A 19,027-nucleotide genomic window follows, 5' to 3' on the forward strand; every position below is an offset into this window, starting at 1 on the left:
GAACTTGAATTTTTGTATGTACAGGTTCAGAGATTTCAGATTTAGAATAAGTCTTACCGAGCCGTCCGGCTTCGGTACCACAAATAGCGTGGAGTAATACCCCTTTCCCTGTTGTAGAAGGGGTACCTTGATTATCACCTGCTGAGAATACAGCTTGTGAATGGCTTCCAATACCGTCGCCCTGTCTGAGGGTGACGTTGGCAAAGCAGATTTTAGGAACCGGCGAGGGGGAGACTTCTCGAATTCCAACCTGTAACCCTGAGATACTACCTGCAGGATCCAGGGGTCCACCTGATCCAGGGTATCAATATTTTCAGTCAGGGAATCCGACCAAGCCACCCCAGCACTGCACATCCAGGCTGAGGCGATTGCTGGTCGCAGTATAACACCAGTATGTGTGTATATACTTTTTAGAGTATTTTCCAGCCTCCTATCAGCTGGATCCTTGAGGGCGGCCGTATCAGGAGACGGTAACGCCACTTGTTTGGATAAACTTGTGAGCGCCTTGTCCACCCTAGGGGGTGTTTCCCAGCGCGCCCTAACCTCTGGCGGGAAAGGGTATAACGCCAATAACTTCTTTGAAATTAGCAGTTTTTTATCAGGGGTAACCCACGCTTCATCACACACGTCATTCAATTCCTCTGATTCAGGAAAAACTACAGGTAGTTTTTTCAGACCCCACATAATACCCCTTTTTGTGGTACTTGCAGTATCAGAGATATGCAAAGCCTCCTTCATTGCCGTGATCATATAACGTGTGGCCCTACTGGAAAATACGTTTGTTTCTTCACCGTCGACACTAGATTCGGTGTCCGTGTCTGTGTCGACCGACTGAGGCAAAGGGCGTTTTACAGCCCCTGACGGTGTTTGAGACGCCTGTACAGGTACTAACTGGTTTGCCGGTCGTCTCATGTCGTCAACCGACTTTTGCAGCGTGCTGACATTATCACGTAATTCCATAAACAAAGCCATCCATTCCGGTGTCGACTCCCTAGGGGGTGACATCACCATTACCGGCAATTGCTCCGCCTCCACACCAACATCGTCCTCATACATGTCGACACACACGTACCGACACACAGCAGACACACAGGGAATGCTCTGATAGAAGACAGGACCCCACTAGCCCTTTGGGGAGACAGAGGGAGAGTTTGCCAGCACACACCAAAGCGCTATAATTATATAGGAACAACCTTATATAAGTGTTGTTTCCTTATAGCTGCTTAAATATATATATAATATCGCCAAAAAATGCCCCCCCTCTCTGTTTTTTACCCGGTTTCTGTAGTGCAGTGCAGGGGAGAGCCTGGGAGCCTTCCTAGCAGCGGAGCTGTGTAGGAAAATGGCGCTGTGTGCTGAGGAGATAGGCCCCGCCCCCTATTCCGACGGGCTCTTCTCACGATTTTTCTGAGACCTGGCAGGGGTGAAATACATCCATATAGCCTCATGGACTATATGTGATGTATTCTTTTTAGCCAGAAAGGTATTAACATTGCTGCCCAGGGCGCCCCCCCCAGCGCCCTGCACCCTCAGTGACCGCCGGTGTGAAGTGTGCCTGAGCGCAATGGCGCACAGCTGCAGTGCTGTGCGCTACCTCATGAAGACTGAAAAGCCTTCAACCGCCGGTTTCTGGACCTCTTCTTACTTCGGCATCTGCAAGGGGGTCGGCGGCGCGGCTCCGGTGACCCATCCAGGCTGTACCTGTGATCGTCCCTCTGGAGCTAGTGTCCAGTAGCCTAAGAAGCAAATCCATCCTGCACGCAGGTGAGTTCACTTCTTCTCCCCTAGGTCCCTCGTTGCAGTGAGCCTGTTGCCAGCAGGACTCACTGAAAATAATAAAACTATCAAAACTTTTACTCTAAGCAGCTCTTTATGAGAGCCACCTAGATTGCACCCTGCTCGGACGGGCACAAAAACCTAACTGAGGCTTGGAGGAGGGTCATAGGGGGAGGAGCCAGTACACACCACCTAGTGGTCAAACTTTTAAATTTTGTGCCCTGTCTCCTGCGGAGCCGCTATTCCCCATGGTCCTGACGGAGTCCCCAGCATCCACTAGGACGTCAGAGAAAGATTGTATTGTGGTCTATATTTATATCGTTGGCAACACAGACTGCGAGTCACTTTTTATGTTTATATGTTGTTCACGGTGAATACATAGTAATCTTCTGAAAAATTGTCAGCTTATATAAGTTAAAGGTTAAAAGACAAGACCCATAGGTGGATTGACACACACACACACTGATCAATACTCTATTAGCTCCCTTGGGAATCTTTTACACTTGCACCTCTGTTTCTGTACTCCATCTAACAGGGGGTACTTCCTGAGGTTGAGCTTTACCCTAGCAGCACAGAATAAGAAAAGAAAAAGAAAAAAAAATATATACAGGTTGAGTATCCCTTATCCAAAATGCTTGGGACCAGAGGTATTTTGGATATTGGATTTTTCCGTATTTTGGAATAATTGCATACCATAATGAGATATCATGGTGATAGGACCGAAGTCTAAGCACAGAATGCATTTATGTTACATATACACACAGCAGGAAGGTAATTTTAGCCAATATTTTTTGTAACTTTGTGCATTACACAAAGTGTGTGTACATTCACACAATTCATTTATGTTTCATATACACCTTATACACAGCCTGAAGGTCATTTAATACAATATTTTTAATAACTTTGTGTATTAAACAAAGTTTGTGTACATTGAGCCATCAGAAAACAAAGGTTTCACTATCTCAGTCTCACTCAGAAAAGTCTGTATTTCGGAATATTTGGATATGGGATACTCAACATATATATATATATATATATATATATATATATATATATATATATATATATATATATATATATAGAGAGAGAGAGAGAAAGCTATAGATCTATAAGCCCTCCCTCAATGTCTGACTCATCGCTAATTTTCTTACTTCCCGATATGTTAGGTAGCTGACATTTAACGTAGGTATTCTTCTTCTTCAGGTGTGAAATAGGAAAGCGACGCTATTAGAATTTTAATAAACCTCCCCTAAGTGGATGAAAAAGGGGTTGACATAATGACGTAATTACCGATGCGTGGTTTGCGTTGCGTGAACGATAACGCCCAAACGGATAATCTGATCAAAATTTGGATTGCACCTCTATTGTAGAATTTAATAAACTACAAAAATGGTCCTCTCACTTTTTACCGTATTTGCTACGTGTGCTCCTCGGGTAATGCCAAGAACCATGGATTAATATTTACAGACATTAACACGTCTCAAATTTACATCTCTATAGATTTACCAAATTATTAACACTCATGTATATGTACAACCGTGAAAATCAGAAAAATCATGTGCGAAGAACGGGTAGAACAGCTAGTATTTATACATAGGGCAGAATTCAATTGTTCCGCTTGCAGGCAGCCAGCAGATAGCACCCAAAAGAGCTTTGCAGCTCTGTTTGGGCACAATGGCTATCGGCGTCTGCAGTTCAACTCACAAAGGGGGTGCCGAGCTGAAAATGCGCGAAAAGTGACCCGTTTGGACGTCCGACAGTACTTTTCGTGATCGTGCCCAGCACTTTGGTCAGGTTTAGCTGCTTTCGCAGTTAAACCCGACCTTTATGGGCGCATTCAACGCGGAAAAAATCCCAACTAAATTGCACCTTGCGATCTCCAGTCACTGTAGACGGGAGATCAGGGGCACATAAGAATCGCTCTATGGGGCCGATTCAATTGTTTTAGGCGTCTTAAAAATCCTGTCTAAATGGGACTTTTTACACGCCCAAAGAATTGTCACAATTCAGTTGTGTTTGAGCGCCCATGTACATTGCGCATGATTCGACAAAACTAGACGAGTTTAGCCGTTCTAGAAATACATAAACGGATAGGGATCTATAGGGGCTTCTGTTTAAAAGGTAGAAATAACCTTTCGTAAACACTGTCTTATCGTTTTGTGGGCACATCTAATTGCATACACCCTTGGATGGTAATGTTAAATGTCTGTCCATCATTATTTACAGGTACACTTCACTGTGATAATTACCAGTTACCAAATGCAGCCATCACATATAACACTAAGATATAATTTACTCCATACTGCTGCCATTGTTTACTTGTATTCTTGTACTACCTCATTCCTTATACTAATATTTAAACCGTACTGAAGTCATGTATTGCACAGATTTAACTACACTTAAGGCCAGAACACACTGGGCGACACACTAGACGACAACAATCTTTTTTTTTTAATTTTTTTATCTATTGTTCATACCATCTAGTGCAGGCATTCCCAACCGCGGTCCTCAAGGCACACCAACAGTGCAGGTTTTAGTGATATCCAGGCTTCAGCACAGATGGTTAAATCAAAATAAATGAGGTACTAATTAAGTCACCTGTGTTCAAGCCTGGAGATCACTAAAAATTGGACTGTTAGTGTGCCTTGAGGACAAAGGTTGGGAATGCCTGATCTAGTGTGTATACCTGAACGATGAACGATGCGTGCACCTGCGGGTCATTCTCGTTCAGACATAACCTACCAAACATGCAGCTCAACTTGAACTATATCGTTGAGCTCCATGTTTGGGGAGTGCGGGGGATGACGTCACTGAATGATATCATTTCATCGATATCATTCAGTGTGTATGCACTGGCGATCTCCACTAAATAGCAATCAGCGATATAGTGCTGATTGCTAACTAGGGGAGGTCTCCCAGTGTGTACCCGGCTTAAGATTCATATTGTAGTCTAGACAGCATGCTTGTAAAATCCATATTTGCCATTTAAGAGGGCAATGGACACAAAACTTTGACATACCGAATCCACAGCTCTGGTCTGCTTTATTACCACACTCAGCACCAGCTAAGCCCAGTAAAGTGTATGCCTGATACTATTTACTGCTGATTTTCCAGATAACCCAGCAATGCTGTATACTCAGCATTCCATTTTAAACATGAGCCATCTGTCTACAATTTGCACACTAAAAACCAGGGATTCAATTTGACAGAAACCTTGAGCAAAGTTGCATTTGACACCATGTAGAAGTGTGCAGTAACCAGCAGAAATACCTTAAAAACTACATAGGGGGGGGAATTCAATTAGGGGACAACAGCAATGACTGCTGGAGACACCTTCAGAATGCTGGCACCTCGCAGCCACTGAACATCATTCAATTTTATTTGCTTTACATAGAAGTGCACAGTAAAAAGTGCAATGATGAAGTACCATATTACTCAGTAACGTGTGCAGTTGCACATCACAGAGAAATAAGTGCCCCCTGTGTCTTTAGTTAAGAGCTCTCCAGAAGCTTGTCAGCTACCAATGGACACTGTCACACACACTAGCCACTCCTCTGATGCTTTGCAGGCCCTGGTAACTAAGGGGGTCATTCCGAGTGGATCGCTAGCTGCCATTGTTCGCAGCGATCAGACTAAAAAAAAATAAGAATTTACTTACCGATAATTCTATTTCTCGTAGTCCGTAGTGGATGCTGGGGACTCCGTCAGGACCATGGGGAATAGCGGCTCCGCAGGAGACTGGGCACATCTAAAGAAAGCTTTAGGACTACCTGGTGTGCACTGGCTCCTCCCCCTATGACCCTCCTCCAAGCCTCAGTTAGGATACTGTGCCCGGACGAGCGTACACAATAAGGAAGGATTTTGAATCCCGGGTAAGACTCATACCAGCCACACCAATCACACTGTACAACTTGTGATCTGAACCCAGTTAACAGCATGATAACAGCGGAGCCTCTGAAAAGATGGCTCACAACAATAATAACCCGATTTTTGTAACAATAACTATGTACAAGTATTGCAGACAATCCGCACTTGGGATGGGCGCCCAGCATCCACTACGGACTATGAGAAATAGAATTATCGGTAAGTAAATTCTTATTTTTTCTGACGTCCTAAGTGGATGCTGGGGACTCCGTCAGGACCATGGGGATTATACCAAAGCTCCCAAACGGGCGGGAGAGTGCGGATGACTCTGCAGCACCGAATGAGAGAACTCCAGGTCCTCCTCAGCCAGGGTATCAAATTTGTAGAATTTTTCAAACGTGTTTGCCCCTGACCAAGTAGCAGCTCAGCAAAGTTGTAAAGCCGAGACCCCTCGGGCAGCCGCCCAAGATGAGCCCACCTTCCTTGTGGAATGGGCATTTACATATTTTGGCTGTGGCAGGCCTGCCACAGAATGTGCAAGCTGAATTGTACTACACATCCAACCAGCAATCGTCTGCTTAGAAGCAAGAGCACCCAGTTTGTTGGGTGCATACAGGATAACAGCAAGTCAGTTTTCCTGACTCCAGCCGTCCTGGAAACCTATATTTTCAGGGCCCTGACAACATCTAGCAACTTGGAGTCCTCCAAGTCCCCAGTAGCCGCAGGTACCACAATAAGCTGGTTCAGGTGAAACGCTAACACCACCTTAGGGAGAAACTGGGGACGAGTCCGCAGCTCTGCCCTGTCCGAATGGACAATCAGATATGGGCTTTTGTGAGACAAAGCCGCCAATTCTGACACTCGCCTGGCCGAGGCCAGGGCCAACAGCATGGTCACTTTCCATGTGAGATATTTCAAATCCATAGATTTGAGCGGTTTAAACCAATGTGATTTGAGGAATCCCAGAACTACGTTGAGATCCCACAGTGCCACTGGAGGCACAAAAGGGGGTTGTATATGCAGTACTCCCTTGACAAACTTCTGGACTTCAGGAACTGAAGCCAATTCTTTCTGGAAGAAAATCGACAGGGCCGAAATTTGAACCTTAATGGACCCCAATTTGAGGCCCATAGACACTCCTGTTTGTAGGAAATGCAGGAATCGACCAAGTTGAAATTCCTCCGTGGGGGCCTTCCTGGCCTCACACCATGCAACATATTTTCGCCAAATGCGGTGATAATGTTGTGCGGTCACCTCCTTCCTGGCTCTGACCAGGGTAGGGATGACCTCTTCCGGAATGCCTTTTTCCCTTAGGATCCGGCGTTCAACCGCTATGCCGTCAAACACAGCCGCGGTAAGTCTTGGAACAGACATGATCCTTGCTGAAGCAAGTCCCTTCTTAGTATCTCTTGAAGTTCCGGGTACCATCTTGGCCAATCCGGAGCCACGAGTATAGTTCTTACTCCTCTCCGTCTTATAATTCTCAGTACCTTGGGTATGAGAGGCAGGAGGAGGGAACACATACACCGACTGGTACGCCCACGGTGTTACCAGAGCGTCCCAGCTATTGCCTGAGGGTCTCTTGACCTGGCGCAATACCTGTCCAGTTTTTTGTTCAGACGGGACGCCATCATGTCCACCTTTGGTCTTTCCCAACGGTTCACAATCATGTGGAAGACTTCCAGATGAAGTCCCCACTCTCCCGGGTGGAGGTCGTTCCTGCTGAGGAAGTCTGCTTCCCAGTTGTCCACTCCCGGAATGAACACCGCTGACAGTGTTATCACATGATTTTTCGCCCAGCGAAGAATCCTTGCTGCCATTGCCCTCCTGCTTCTTGTGCCGCCCTGTCTGTTTACGTGGGCGACTGCCGTGATGTTGTCCGACTGGATCAGCACCGGTTGACTTTGAAGCAGAGGTCTTCCTAGGCTCAGAGCATTGTAAATTGCCCTTAGCTCCAGTATATTTATGTGGAGAGAAGTCTCCAGACTTGACCACACTCCTTGGAAATTTCTTCCCTGTGTGACTGCTCCCCAGCCTCTCAGGCTGGCATCCGTGGTCACCAGAACCCAGTCCTGAATGCCGAATGTGCTGCCCTCTAGTAGATGAGCACTCTGCAGCCACCACAGAAGAGACACCCTTGTCCTTGGAGACAGGATTATCCGCTGATGCATCTGAAGATGCGATCCGGACCATTCGTCCAGCAGATCCCACTGAAAAATTCTTGCGTGAAATCTGCCGAATGGAATCGCTTCGTAAGAAGCCACCATTTTTCCCAGGACTCTTGTGCATTGATGCACTGACACTTGGCCTGGTTTTAGGAGGTTTCTGACTAGCTCGGATAACTCCCTGGCTTTCTCCTCCGGGAGAAACACCTTTTTCTGGACTGTGTCCAGAATCATCCCTAGGAACAGCAGACGTGTCGTCGGAAACAGCTGCGATTTTGGAATATTTAGAATCCACCCGTGCTGTCGTAGAACTACTTGAGATAGTGCTACTCCGACCTCCAACTGTTCTCTGGACCTTGCCCTTATCAGGAGATCGTCCAAGTAAGGGATAATTAAGACGCCTTTTCTTTGAAGAAGAATCATCATTTCGGCCATTACCTTGGTAAAGACCCGGGGTGCCGTGGACAATCCAAACGGCAGCGTCTGAAACTGATAGTGACAGTTCTGTACCACGAACCTGAGGTACCCTTGGTGAGAAGGGCAAATTGGGACATGGAGGTAAGCATCCTTGATGTCCAGGGACACCATATAGTCCCCTTCTTCCTGGTTCGCTATCACTGCTCTGAGTGACTCCATCTTGATTTGAACCTTTGTATGCAAGTGTTCAAAGATTTCAGATTTAGAATAGGTCTCACCGAGCCGTCTGGCTTCAGTACCACAATATAGTGTGGAATAATACCCCTTTCCTTGTTGTAGGAGGGGTACTTTGATTATCACTTGCTGGGAATACAGCTTGTGAATTGTTTCCAATACTGCCTCCCTGTCGGAGGGAGACGTTGGTAAAGCAGACTTCAGGAACCTGCGAGGGGGAGACGTCTCGAATTTCCAATCTGTACCCCTGGGATACTACTTGTAGGATCCAGGGGTCCACTTGCGAGTGAGCCCACTGCGCGCTGAAACTCTTGAGACGACCCCCCACCGCACCTGAGTCCGCTTGTACGGCCCCAGCGTCATGCTGAGGACTTGGCAGAAGCTGTGTTTTGCCCGCTTGCCCTTATGGGGACGAAAGGACTGAGGCTGAAAAGACGGTGTCTTTTTCTGCTGAGATGTGACTTGGGGTAAAAAAGGTGGATTTTCCAGCTGTTGTCGTGGCCACCAGGTCCGATGGACCGACCCCAAATAACTCCTCCCCTTTATACGGCAATACTTCCATGTGCCGTTTGGAATCTGCATCACCTGACCACTGTCGTGTCCATAAACATCTTCTGGCAGATATGGACATCGCACTTACTCTTGATGCCAGAGTGCAAATATCCCTCTGTGCATCTCGCATATATAGAAATGCATCCTTTAAATGCTCTATAGTCAATAAAATACTGTCCCTGTCAAGGGTATCAATATTTTCAGTCAGGGAATCCGACCAAGCCACCCCAGCGCTGCACATCCAGGCTGAGGCGATCGCTGGTCGCAGTATAACACCAGTATGTGTGTATATACTTTTTAGGATATTTTCCAGCCTCCTATCAGCTGGCTCCTTGAGGGCGGCCGTATCTGGAGACGGTAACGCCACTTGTTTTGATAAGCGTGTGAGCGCCTTATCCACCCTAAGGGGTGTTTCCCAACGCGCCCTAACTTCTGGCGGGAAAGGGTATAACGCCAATAATTTTCTATCGGGGGAAACCCACGCATCATCACACACTTCATTTAATTTATCTGATTCAGGAAAAACTACAGGTAGTTTTTTCACACCCCACATAATACCCTTTTTTGTGGTACTTGTAGTATCAGAAATATGTAACACCTCCTTCATTGCCCTTAACATGTAACGTGTGGCCCTAATGGAAAATACGTTTGTTTCTTCACCGTCGACACTGGAGTCAGTGTCTGTGTCGACCGACTGAGGTAAATGGGCGTTTTAAAGCCCCTGACGGTGTTTGAGACGCCTGGACAGGTACTAATTGGTTTGCCGGCCGTCTCATGTCGTCAACCGACCTTGCAGCGTGTTGACATTATCACGTAATTCCCTAAATAAGCCATCCATTCCGGTGTCGACTCCCTAGAGAGTGACATCACCATTACAGGCAATTGCTCCGCCTCCTCACCAACATCGTCCTCATACATGTCGACACACACGTACCGACACACAGCACACACACAGGGAATGCTCTGATAGAGGACAGGACCCCACTAGCCCTTTGGGGAGACAGAGGGAGAGTTTGCCAGCACACACCAAAACGCTATAATTATACAGGAACAACCTTATATAAGTGTTTTCCCTTATAGCATCTTAATATATAATAATATCGCCAAATAAGTGCCCCCCCTCTCTGTTTTAACCCTGTTTCTGTAGTGCAGTGCAGGGGAGAGCCTGGGAGCCTTCCTAGCAGCGGAGCTGTGTAGGAAAATGGCGCTGTGTGCTGAGGAGAATAGGCCCCGCCCCCTGTTCGGCGGGCTTCTTCTCCCGTTTTTCTGACAACCTGGCAGGGTTGGCAGAGGCTATATGTGATGTATTTTTAGCCAGCATAGGTACTTTCATTGCTGCCCAGGGCGCCCCCCCCAGCGCCCTGCACCCTCAGTGACCGTTGGTGTGAAGTGTGCTGAGAGCAATGGCGCACAGCTGCCGTGCTGTGCGCTACCTTAAGAAGACTGGGAAGTCTTCAGCCGCCGATTTCTGGACCTCTTCTCTCTTCAGCATCTGCAAGGGGGTCGGCGGCGCGGCTCCGGTGACCCATCCAGGCTGTACCTGTGATCGTCCCTCTGGAGCTAGTGTCCAGTAGCCTAAGAAGCCAATCCATCCTGCACGCAGGTGAGTTCACTTCTTCTCCCCTAAGTCCCTCGTTGCAGTGAGCCTGTTGCCAGCAGGACTCACTGAAAATAAAAAACCTAACAAAACTTTTACTCTAAGCAGCTCTTTAGGAGAGCCACCTAGATTGCACCCTTCTCGGCCGGGCACAAAAACCTAACTGAGGCTTGGAGGAGGGTCATAGGGGGAGGAGCCAGTGCACACCACCTGATCCTAAAGCTTTTACTTTTGTGCCCTGTCTCCTGCGGAGCCGCTATTCCCCATGGTCCTGACGGAGTCCCCAGCATCCACTTAGGACGTCAGAGAAAACTGCATTTCTGCGCATGCGTATGCCCCGCAATGCGCACACGCGACGTACGGGTACAAAGCATGTTGTAGTTGTGCACAGGTTCTAGCAAAGTTTTCAGTCGCACTGACGGCCGCAAGAAGATTGACAGAAAGGGGGCGTTTCTGGGTATCAACTGACCGTTTTCAGGGAGGGTTTGCAAAAACGCAGGCATGGCTGGGCGGGTGTATGACATCAAATCCGGACACGAATAGGCTGAAGTGATCGCAAGCGCGGAGTAGGTTCAGAGCTACTCAGAAACTGCATAAACTGGTTTTGCTGAGCTCAACTGCACATGCGTTCGCACTTCTGCTAAGCTAAAATACACTCCCCAGTGGGCGGCGGCATAGCATTTGCACGGTTGCTAAAACTAGCCAGCGACCGATCAACTCGGAATGACCCCCAAAGTGCAGTGAGCAGTACACATTCTACAATCACCCTTAAAACTAACTAGTACAGACAAATCCTTTATAGGTGATATCCAGTAGGTGGTGGGAGCTACCAGGCCAATATATATCTATTTGAACTCAGTCCTGAAAATATTTTTACCCTAAAATTGCTTGAGACAGGAGACAAGTCATTGCAGTAGATTTTCAAACACAGCAATCTCCTTTAAGTGTCCACATTTTTAGTAGGAATCAATCCAATTGTATGCAAGGAAGGGTCAGTAATCCTTGCAACGTCACCTCATCTCACCCCCTATCACAGCCGACTCTGACGTAGGACCCACAGATTTTTGTAGAGAGTTATTTGGGGCTGCAAACAAAGATCAGAGTCCAGGGATACAGCAAGTGCAGCATATAGAATTGCATTAACCCTAAAATGTTTGTAACTCCCCAGTAAATACAAATTAGTCCCTAATCTGTTAAATATTCATTTGTTTACGAAGTTGTTCCCTGATTTTGTAATACTTAAGGAGAGAGGAAATGTCAGATTCCTAACTGGCAGAGGAGGCATCATTTTAATGTCTGCAATACTACATGTATGTCCAAACACAACTGTCAAAGCCCCTGCTCCTCCCCCCTCACCTCCACGCTCTGCTCATCCATCTCCTCCAGTTTGGGGTCTTTAATCTTGCAGTACTGAAGAGATTTCTTTCTGGACCTGAAGTAGGTCAGGTACTTGATGGTGCTACACAGACAGGTGAGAAAATTATCAGTAAAACGCCCCCTTTCAGCTGCAGACATGCAGCAGCCGGTGGAGGGGTGAAAGAGGCACAGGGATTAGAGAAGGCGGGCAGGGGTGGCTGATAGATACACAGGTCGCTCACGGCTGCGGTGAATGGATACGGGGTAGAGAAATTAGAACACATAGGACCGCGGTCATTTACAGCATCCAACCCTCGGACGCCATATTGAACCGCGGCTCGTTACTGAGAGACGAGCGACGCCAGGGAGAAGCGACCAATAGGGAGGGCGGTGCTGGTGACGTCATGGCGCAAGGGGCGTCATATGCGTCATTCCCTCGTTCATGTGTATAAAAGCAGCAGCCGCGCTTGGCACGTCAGGCAGCAGTGACAATGAGAGTGGGACATAGTGAGCGTTGCTAGGCAGTAACGCGGGAGCGCGCATAGTCCAGGGGTCTATGATAACGTGCCGGGGCAGGTGCTTTGTTACCGCTCCCTGATGCGGGAGTTATCCATATTTTTTCCTTCATTCTTGTTTAGTACCTGATATGTTTCTTGCCTTGTGTCTTCGATAATTTATAGTTTGTGAAAAATTCAGTAGAGAACGTTATTGTGCAAATATGGTATGTCACTTATACTGTAGATGCAAGTTTTTCTTCCTGAAAGCAAGGCAATAAATTGGCATCTGAGCATTTAAATGGCTGTTTCTTCATTTTTTTTTTAACAAAAAATGATATATATAATTTCTCTGACGTCCTAGTGGATGCTGGGACTCCGTAAGGACCATGGGGAATAGCGGCTCCGCAGGAGACAGGGCACAAAATAAAAGCTTAAGGATCAGGTGGTGTGCACTGGCTCCTCCCCCTATGACCCTCTTCCAAGCCTCAGTTAGATTTTTGTGCCCGGCCGAGAAGGGTGCAATCTAGGTGGCTCTCCTGAGCTGCTTAGAATAAAAGTTTAGTTTAGGTTTTTTTATTTTCAGTGAGTCCTGCTGGCAACAGGCTCACTGCATCGTGGGACTAAGGGGAGAAGAAACGGACTCACCTGAGTGCAGAGTGGATCGGGTTTCTTAGGCTACTGGACATTAGCTCCAGAGGGACGATCACAGGTTCAGCCTGGATGGGTCACCGGAGCCGCGCCGCCGTCCCCCTTACAGAGCCAGAAGAGACGAAGAGGTCCGGTAAAATCGGCGGCAGAAGACATCCTGTCTTCAGTCTAAGGTAGCGCACAGCACCGCAGCTGTGCGCCATTGCTCTCAGCACACTTCACACTCCGGTCACTGAGGGTGCAGGGCGCTGGGGGGGAGCGCCCTGAGACGCAATATAACAATATACCTTAGGTGGCAAAAAGAATACATCACATATAGCTCCTGGGCTATATGGATGTATTTTAATCCCCTGCCATTTTTACACAAAAAAGCGGGAGATAAGGACGTCGTGAAGGGGCGGAGCCTATCTCCTCAGCACACAAGCGCCATTTTCCCTCACAGCTCCGCTGGAAGGACGGCTCCCTGACTCTCCCCTGCAGTCCTGCTTCAGAATCAGGGTAAAAAAGAGAAGGGGGGGCATTTTTGGCAGCAAATAACGATAATAACAGCAGCTATAAGGGAATAACACTTATATAAGGTTATCCCTGTATATATATATATAGCGCTGGGTGTGTGCTGGCAGACTCTCCCTCTGTCTCTCCAAAGGGCTAAGTGGGGTCCTGTCCTCTATCAGAGCATTCCCGGTGTGTGTGCTGTGTGTCGGTACGCGTGTGTCGACATGTATGAGGAGGAAAATGATGTGGAGGCGGAGCAGTTGCCTGTGTTGGTGATGTCACCCCCTAGGGAGTCGACACCTGACTGGATGATTGTATTTAAACAATTAAGTGATAATGTCAGCAATTTGCAAAAAACTGTTGACGACATGAGACAGCCGGCAAATCAATTAGTGCCTGTCCAGGCGTCTCAGACACCGTCAGGGGCGCTAAAACGCCCGTTACCTCAGTGGGTCGACACAGACCCTGACACAGATACTGAGTCTAGTGTCGACGGTGACGAGACAAACGTAATGTCCAGTAGGGCCACACGTTACATGATCACGGCAATGAAAGAGGCATTGAACCTTTCTGACACTACAGTACCACAAAGAAGGGTATTATGTGGGGTGAAAAAAAAAAACCTACCAATAGTTTTTCCTGAGTCAGAGGAAATAAATGAGGTGTGTGAAAAAGCGTGGGTTTCCCCCGATAAAAAAACAGCTAATTTCTAAAAAATTATTAGCATTATATCCCTTCCCGCCAGAGGTTAGGGCGCGTTGGGAAACACCCCCTAGGGTAGATAAGGCGCTCACACGTTTATCTAAACAAGTAGCGTTACCGTCTCCTGATACGGCCACCCTCAAAGAACCAGCTGATAGAAGGCTGGAAAATATCCTAAAAAGTATATACACACATACTGGTGTTATACTGCGACCAGCAATCGCCTCAGCCTGGATGTGCAGTGCTGGAGTCGCATGGTCGGATTCCCTGACCGAGAATATTGATACCCTGGATAGGGACAATATTTTGTTAACTATAGAACATTTAAAGGATGCATTACTATATATGCGTGATGCACAGAGGGATATTTGCACCCTGGCATCAAGAGTAAGTGCTATGTCCATCTCTGCCAGAAGAGCGTTATGGACGCGACAGTGGTCAGGGGATGCGGATTCCAAACGGCACATGGAAGTATTGCCGTATAAAGGGGAGGAGTTATTTGGGGCTGGTCTATCGGACCTGGTGGCCACGGCAACGGCTGGAAAATCCACCTTTTTACCCCAGGTCACTCCACATCAGCAGAAAAAGACACCGTCTTTTCAAACTCAGTCCTTTCGTTCCCATAAGTACAAGCGAGCAAAAGGCCACTCTTTTCTGCCCCGGGGCAGAGGAAGAGGAAAAAGACTGCACCATGCAGCCGCTTCACAGGAGCAGAAGCCCTCCCCTGCTTCTGCCAAGTCTTCAGCATGACGCTGGGGCTTTACAAGCAGACTCAGATATGGTGGGGGCCCGTCTCAAGAATTTCAACGCGCAGTGGGCTCACTCGCAAGTGGATCCCTGGATTCTACAGGTAGTATCGCAAGGGTACAAACTGGAATTCGAGGCGTTTCCCCCTCGTCGGTTCCTGAAGTCTGCTTTACCAAAGTCTCCCTCCGACAGGGAGGCAGTTTTGGAAGCCATTCACAAGCTGTATTCCCAGCAGATGATAATCAAGGTACCCCTCCTGCAACAAGGAAAGGGGTATTATTCCACGCTGTTTGTGGTACCGAAGCCGGACGGCTCGGTGAGACCAATTTTAAATCTGAAATCCTTGAACACTTACATAAAAAGGTTCAAATTCAAGATGGAGTCACTCAGAGCAGTGATAGCGAACCTGGAAGAAGGGGACTATATGGTGTCTCTGGACATCAAAGATGCTTATCTCCACGTCCCAATATACCCTTCTCACCAAGGGTACCTCAGGTTTGTAGTACAAAATTGTCATTATCAGTTTCAGACGCTGCCGTTTGGATTGTCCACGGCACCTCGGGTCTTTACCAAGGTAATGGCCGAATTGATGATTCTTCTACGAAGAAAAGGCATTTTAATTATCCCTTACTTGGACGATCTCCTGATAAGGGCAAGATCCAGGGAACAGTTAGAAGTCGGAGTAGCACTATCTCAGGTAGTGTTACGTCAGCACGGGTGGATTCTAAATATTCCAAAATCGCAGCTGATTCCAACGACACGTCTACTGTTCCTAGGAATGATTCTGGACACAGTCCAGAAGAAGGTGTTTCTCCCGGAGGAGAAGGCCAGGGAGTTATCCGAGCTAGTCAGGAACCTCCTAAAACCAGGCCAGGTCTCAGTGCATCAGTGCACGAGGGTCCTGGGAAAAATGGTGGCTTCTTACGAAGCGATTCCATTCGGAAGATTCCATGCAAGAACATTTCAGTGGGATCTACTGGACAAATGGTCCGGATCGCATCTGCAGATGCATCAGAGGATAACCCTGTCGCCAAGGACAAGGGTGTCTCTCCTGTGGTGGCTGCAGAGTGCTCATCTACTAGAGGGCCGCAGATTTGGCATTCAGGATTGGATCCTGGTAACCACGGATGCCAGCCTGAGAGGCTGGGGAGCAGTCACACAGGGAAGGAATTTCCAGGGCTTGTGGTCAAGCATGGAAACATCTCTTCATATAAACATTCTGGAACTAAGGGCCATTTACAATGCCCTAAGTCAAGCAAAACCTCTGCTTCAGGGTCAGGCGGTGTTGATCCAATCGGACAACATCACGTCAGTCGCCCACGTAAACAGACAGGGCGGCACGAGAAGCAGGAGGGCAATGGCAGAAGCTGCAAGGATTCTTCGCTGGGCGGAAAATCATGTGATAGCACTGTCAGCAGTGTTCATTCCGGGAGTGGACAACTGGGAAGCAGACTTCCTCAGCAGACACGACCTTCACCCGGGAGAGTGGGGACTTCACCCAGAAGTCTTCCACCTGATTGTAAACCGTTGGGAAAAACCAAAGGTGGACATGATGGCGTCACGTCTAAACAAAAAACTGGACAGATATTGCGCCAGGTCAAGGGACCCTCAGGCAATAGCAGTGGACGCTCTGGTAACGCCGTGGGTGTACCAGTCAGTGTATGTGTTCCCTCCTCTGCCTCTCATACCAAAAGTACTGAGAATCATAAGAAGGAGAGGAGTAAGAACTATACTCGTGGTCCCGGATTGGCCAAGAAGGACTTGGTACCCGGAACTTCAAGAGATGCTCACGGACGAACCGTGGCCTCTACCTCTAAGACAGGACCTGCTACTGCAGGGGCCTTGTCTGTTTCAAGACTTACCGCGGCTGCGTTTGACGGCATGGCGGTTGAACGCCGGATCCTGAGGGAAAAAGGCATTCCAGAAGAAGTCATTCCTACTCTGGTCAAAGCCAGGAAGGACGTAACCGCAAAACATTATCACCGCATTTGGCGTAAATATGTTGCGTGGTGTGAGGCCAAGAGGGCCCCTACAGAGGAATTTCAACTGGGTCGTTTCCTTCATTTCCTGCAAACAGGACTGTCTATGGGCCTAAAATTAGGGTCCATTAAGGTTCAAATTTCGGCCCTGTCGATTTTCTTCCAAAAAGAACTGGCTTCAGTACCTGAAGTTCAGACATTTGTAAAAGGGGTGCTGCACATACAGCCTCCTTTTGTGCCTCCAGTGGCACCTTGGGATCTCAATGTGGTGTTGAGTTTTCTAAAGTCACATTGGTTTGAACCACTTTCCACTGTGGACTTAAAATATCTCACATGGAAGGTGTCGATGCTGTTAGCCTTGGCTTCAGCCAGGCGTGTGTCAGAATTGGCGGCTTTATCATATAAAAGCCCTTACTTAATTTTTCATTCTGACAGGGCGGAATTGAGGACTCGTCCTCAATTTCTACCTAAGGTGGTTTCTGCATTTCACATGAACCAACCTATTGTGGTACCTGCGGCTACCAGGGACTTAGAGGACTCTAAGTTGCTTGACGTTGTCAGGGCCTTGAAAATATATGTTTCCAGGACGGCTGGAGTCAGAAAATCTGACTCGCTGTTTATCCTGTATGCACCTAACAAACTGGGTGCTCCTGCTTCTAAGCAGACGATTGCTCGTTGGATTTGTAGTACAATTCAGCTTGCACATTCTGTGGCAGGATTGCCACAGCCAAAATCAGTAAAAGCCCATTCCACAAGGAAAGTGGGCTCATCTTGGGCGGCTGCCCGAGGGGTCTCGGCTTTACAACTTTGCCGAGCAGCTACTTGGTCAGGGGCAAACACGTTTGCTAAATTCTACAAATTTGATACCCTGGCTGAGGAGGACCTGGAGTTCTTTCATTCGGTGCTGCAGAGTCATCCGCACTCTCCCGCCCGTTTGGGAGCTTTGGTATAATCCCCATGGTCCTTACGGAGTCCCAGCATCCACTAGGACGTCAGAGAAAATAAGATTTTACTTACCGATAAATCTATTTCTCATAGTCCGTAGTGGATGCTGGGCGCCCATCCCTAGTGCGGATTGTCTGCAATACTTGTATATAGTTATTGTTACAAAAATTCGGGTTATTATTGTTGTGAGCCATCTTTTCAGAGGCTCCCTTGCGTTTATCATACTGTTCACTGGGTTCAGATCACAAGTTGTACGGTGTGATTGGTGTGGCTGGTATGAGTCTTACCCGGGATTCAATATCCTTCCTTATTATGTACGCTCGTCCGGGCACAGTATCCTAACTGAGGCTTGGAGGAGGGTCATAGGGGGAGGAGCCAGTGCACACCACCTGATCCTTAAGCTTTTATTTTGTGCCCTGTCTCCTGCGGAGCCGCTATTCCCCATGGTCCTTACGGAGTCCCAGCATCCACTACGGACTATGAGAAATAGATTTATCGGTAAGTAAAATCTTATTTTTATTTCTCTCACGTCCTAGAGGATACTGGGGTCCATTTAGTACCATGGAGTATAAACGGGTCCACTAGGAGCCATGGGCACTTAAAGAATTTGATGGTGTGGGCTGGCTCCTCCCTCTATGCCCCTCCTACCACACTCTGTTTAGAAAATGTGCCCGGAGGAGCCGGTCACGCTGAAGGAAGCTCCTGAAGAGTTTTCTGCATTTATTTTGTTTGTTATTTTCAGGCAGGGCTGGGTGGCACCAGCCTGCCTGCTTCGTGGGACTTAAGGGCCCTACACACTGCGCAATGCGCCACCGAGCTGCCCGACGGGGGATACGGGCGACCCTGGTGACGGGGGGAGTGAAGTTTTTTCACTCCCCCCCGTCACCCGGCTCCATAGCAGTGCAGGCAAATATGGACGAGTTCGTCCATATTGGCCTGCATGCACAAGCAATGGGGCACGAGCGATGAACGAGCACGGGGCCGCGCATCGTTCATCGCTGGTGGCTCCACACCATGCTTACCGACTTTTCAGCTGCTCTCTCCGTGAGAGAG

General features: G+C 47.9%; 1 protein-coding gene across 5 annotated transcripts in view; it reads right to left on the minus strand.

The window, feature by feature from the left end:
* Window positions 1-12,404, minus strand: part of TRIM37 (tripartite motif containing 37) — a 436,939-nt gene extending 424,535 nt beyond the window's left edge. For 2 of the 5 annotated variants that reach the window (XM_063953909.1, XM_063953908.1), the window contains exon 1: window positions 11,962-12,402. In XM_063953909.1, coding sequence (XP_063809979.1) covers window positions 11,962-12,120 — 159 coding nt within the window. In that variant the 5' untranslated portion in view covers window positions 12,121-12,402. Of the gene's footprint in view, window positions 1-11,961 lie in introns of all 5 variants that reach the window. The other 3 variants (XM_063953906.1, XM_063953907.1, XM_063953910.1) reach the window with 3 other exon arrangements.
* Window positions 12,405-19,027: the final 6,623 nt, after the last annotated feature.

This window comes from Pseudophryne corroboree, chromosome 2 (assembly GCF_028390025.1).
Source record: "Pseudophryne corroboree isolate aPseCor3 chromosome 2, aPseCor3.hap2, whole genome shotgun sequence".
NCBI classification, from domain to species: domain Eukaryota; kingdom Metazoa; phylum Chordata; class Amphibia; order Anura; family Myobatrachidae; genus Pseudophryne; species Pseudophryne corroboree.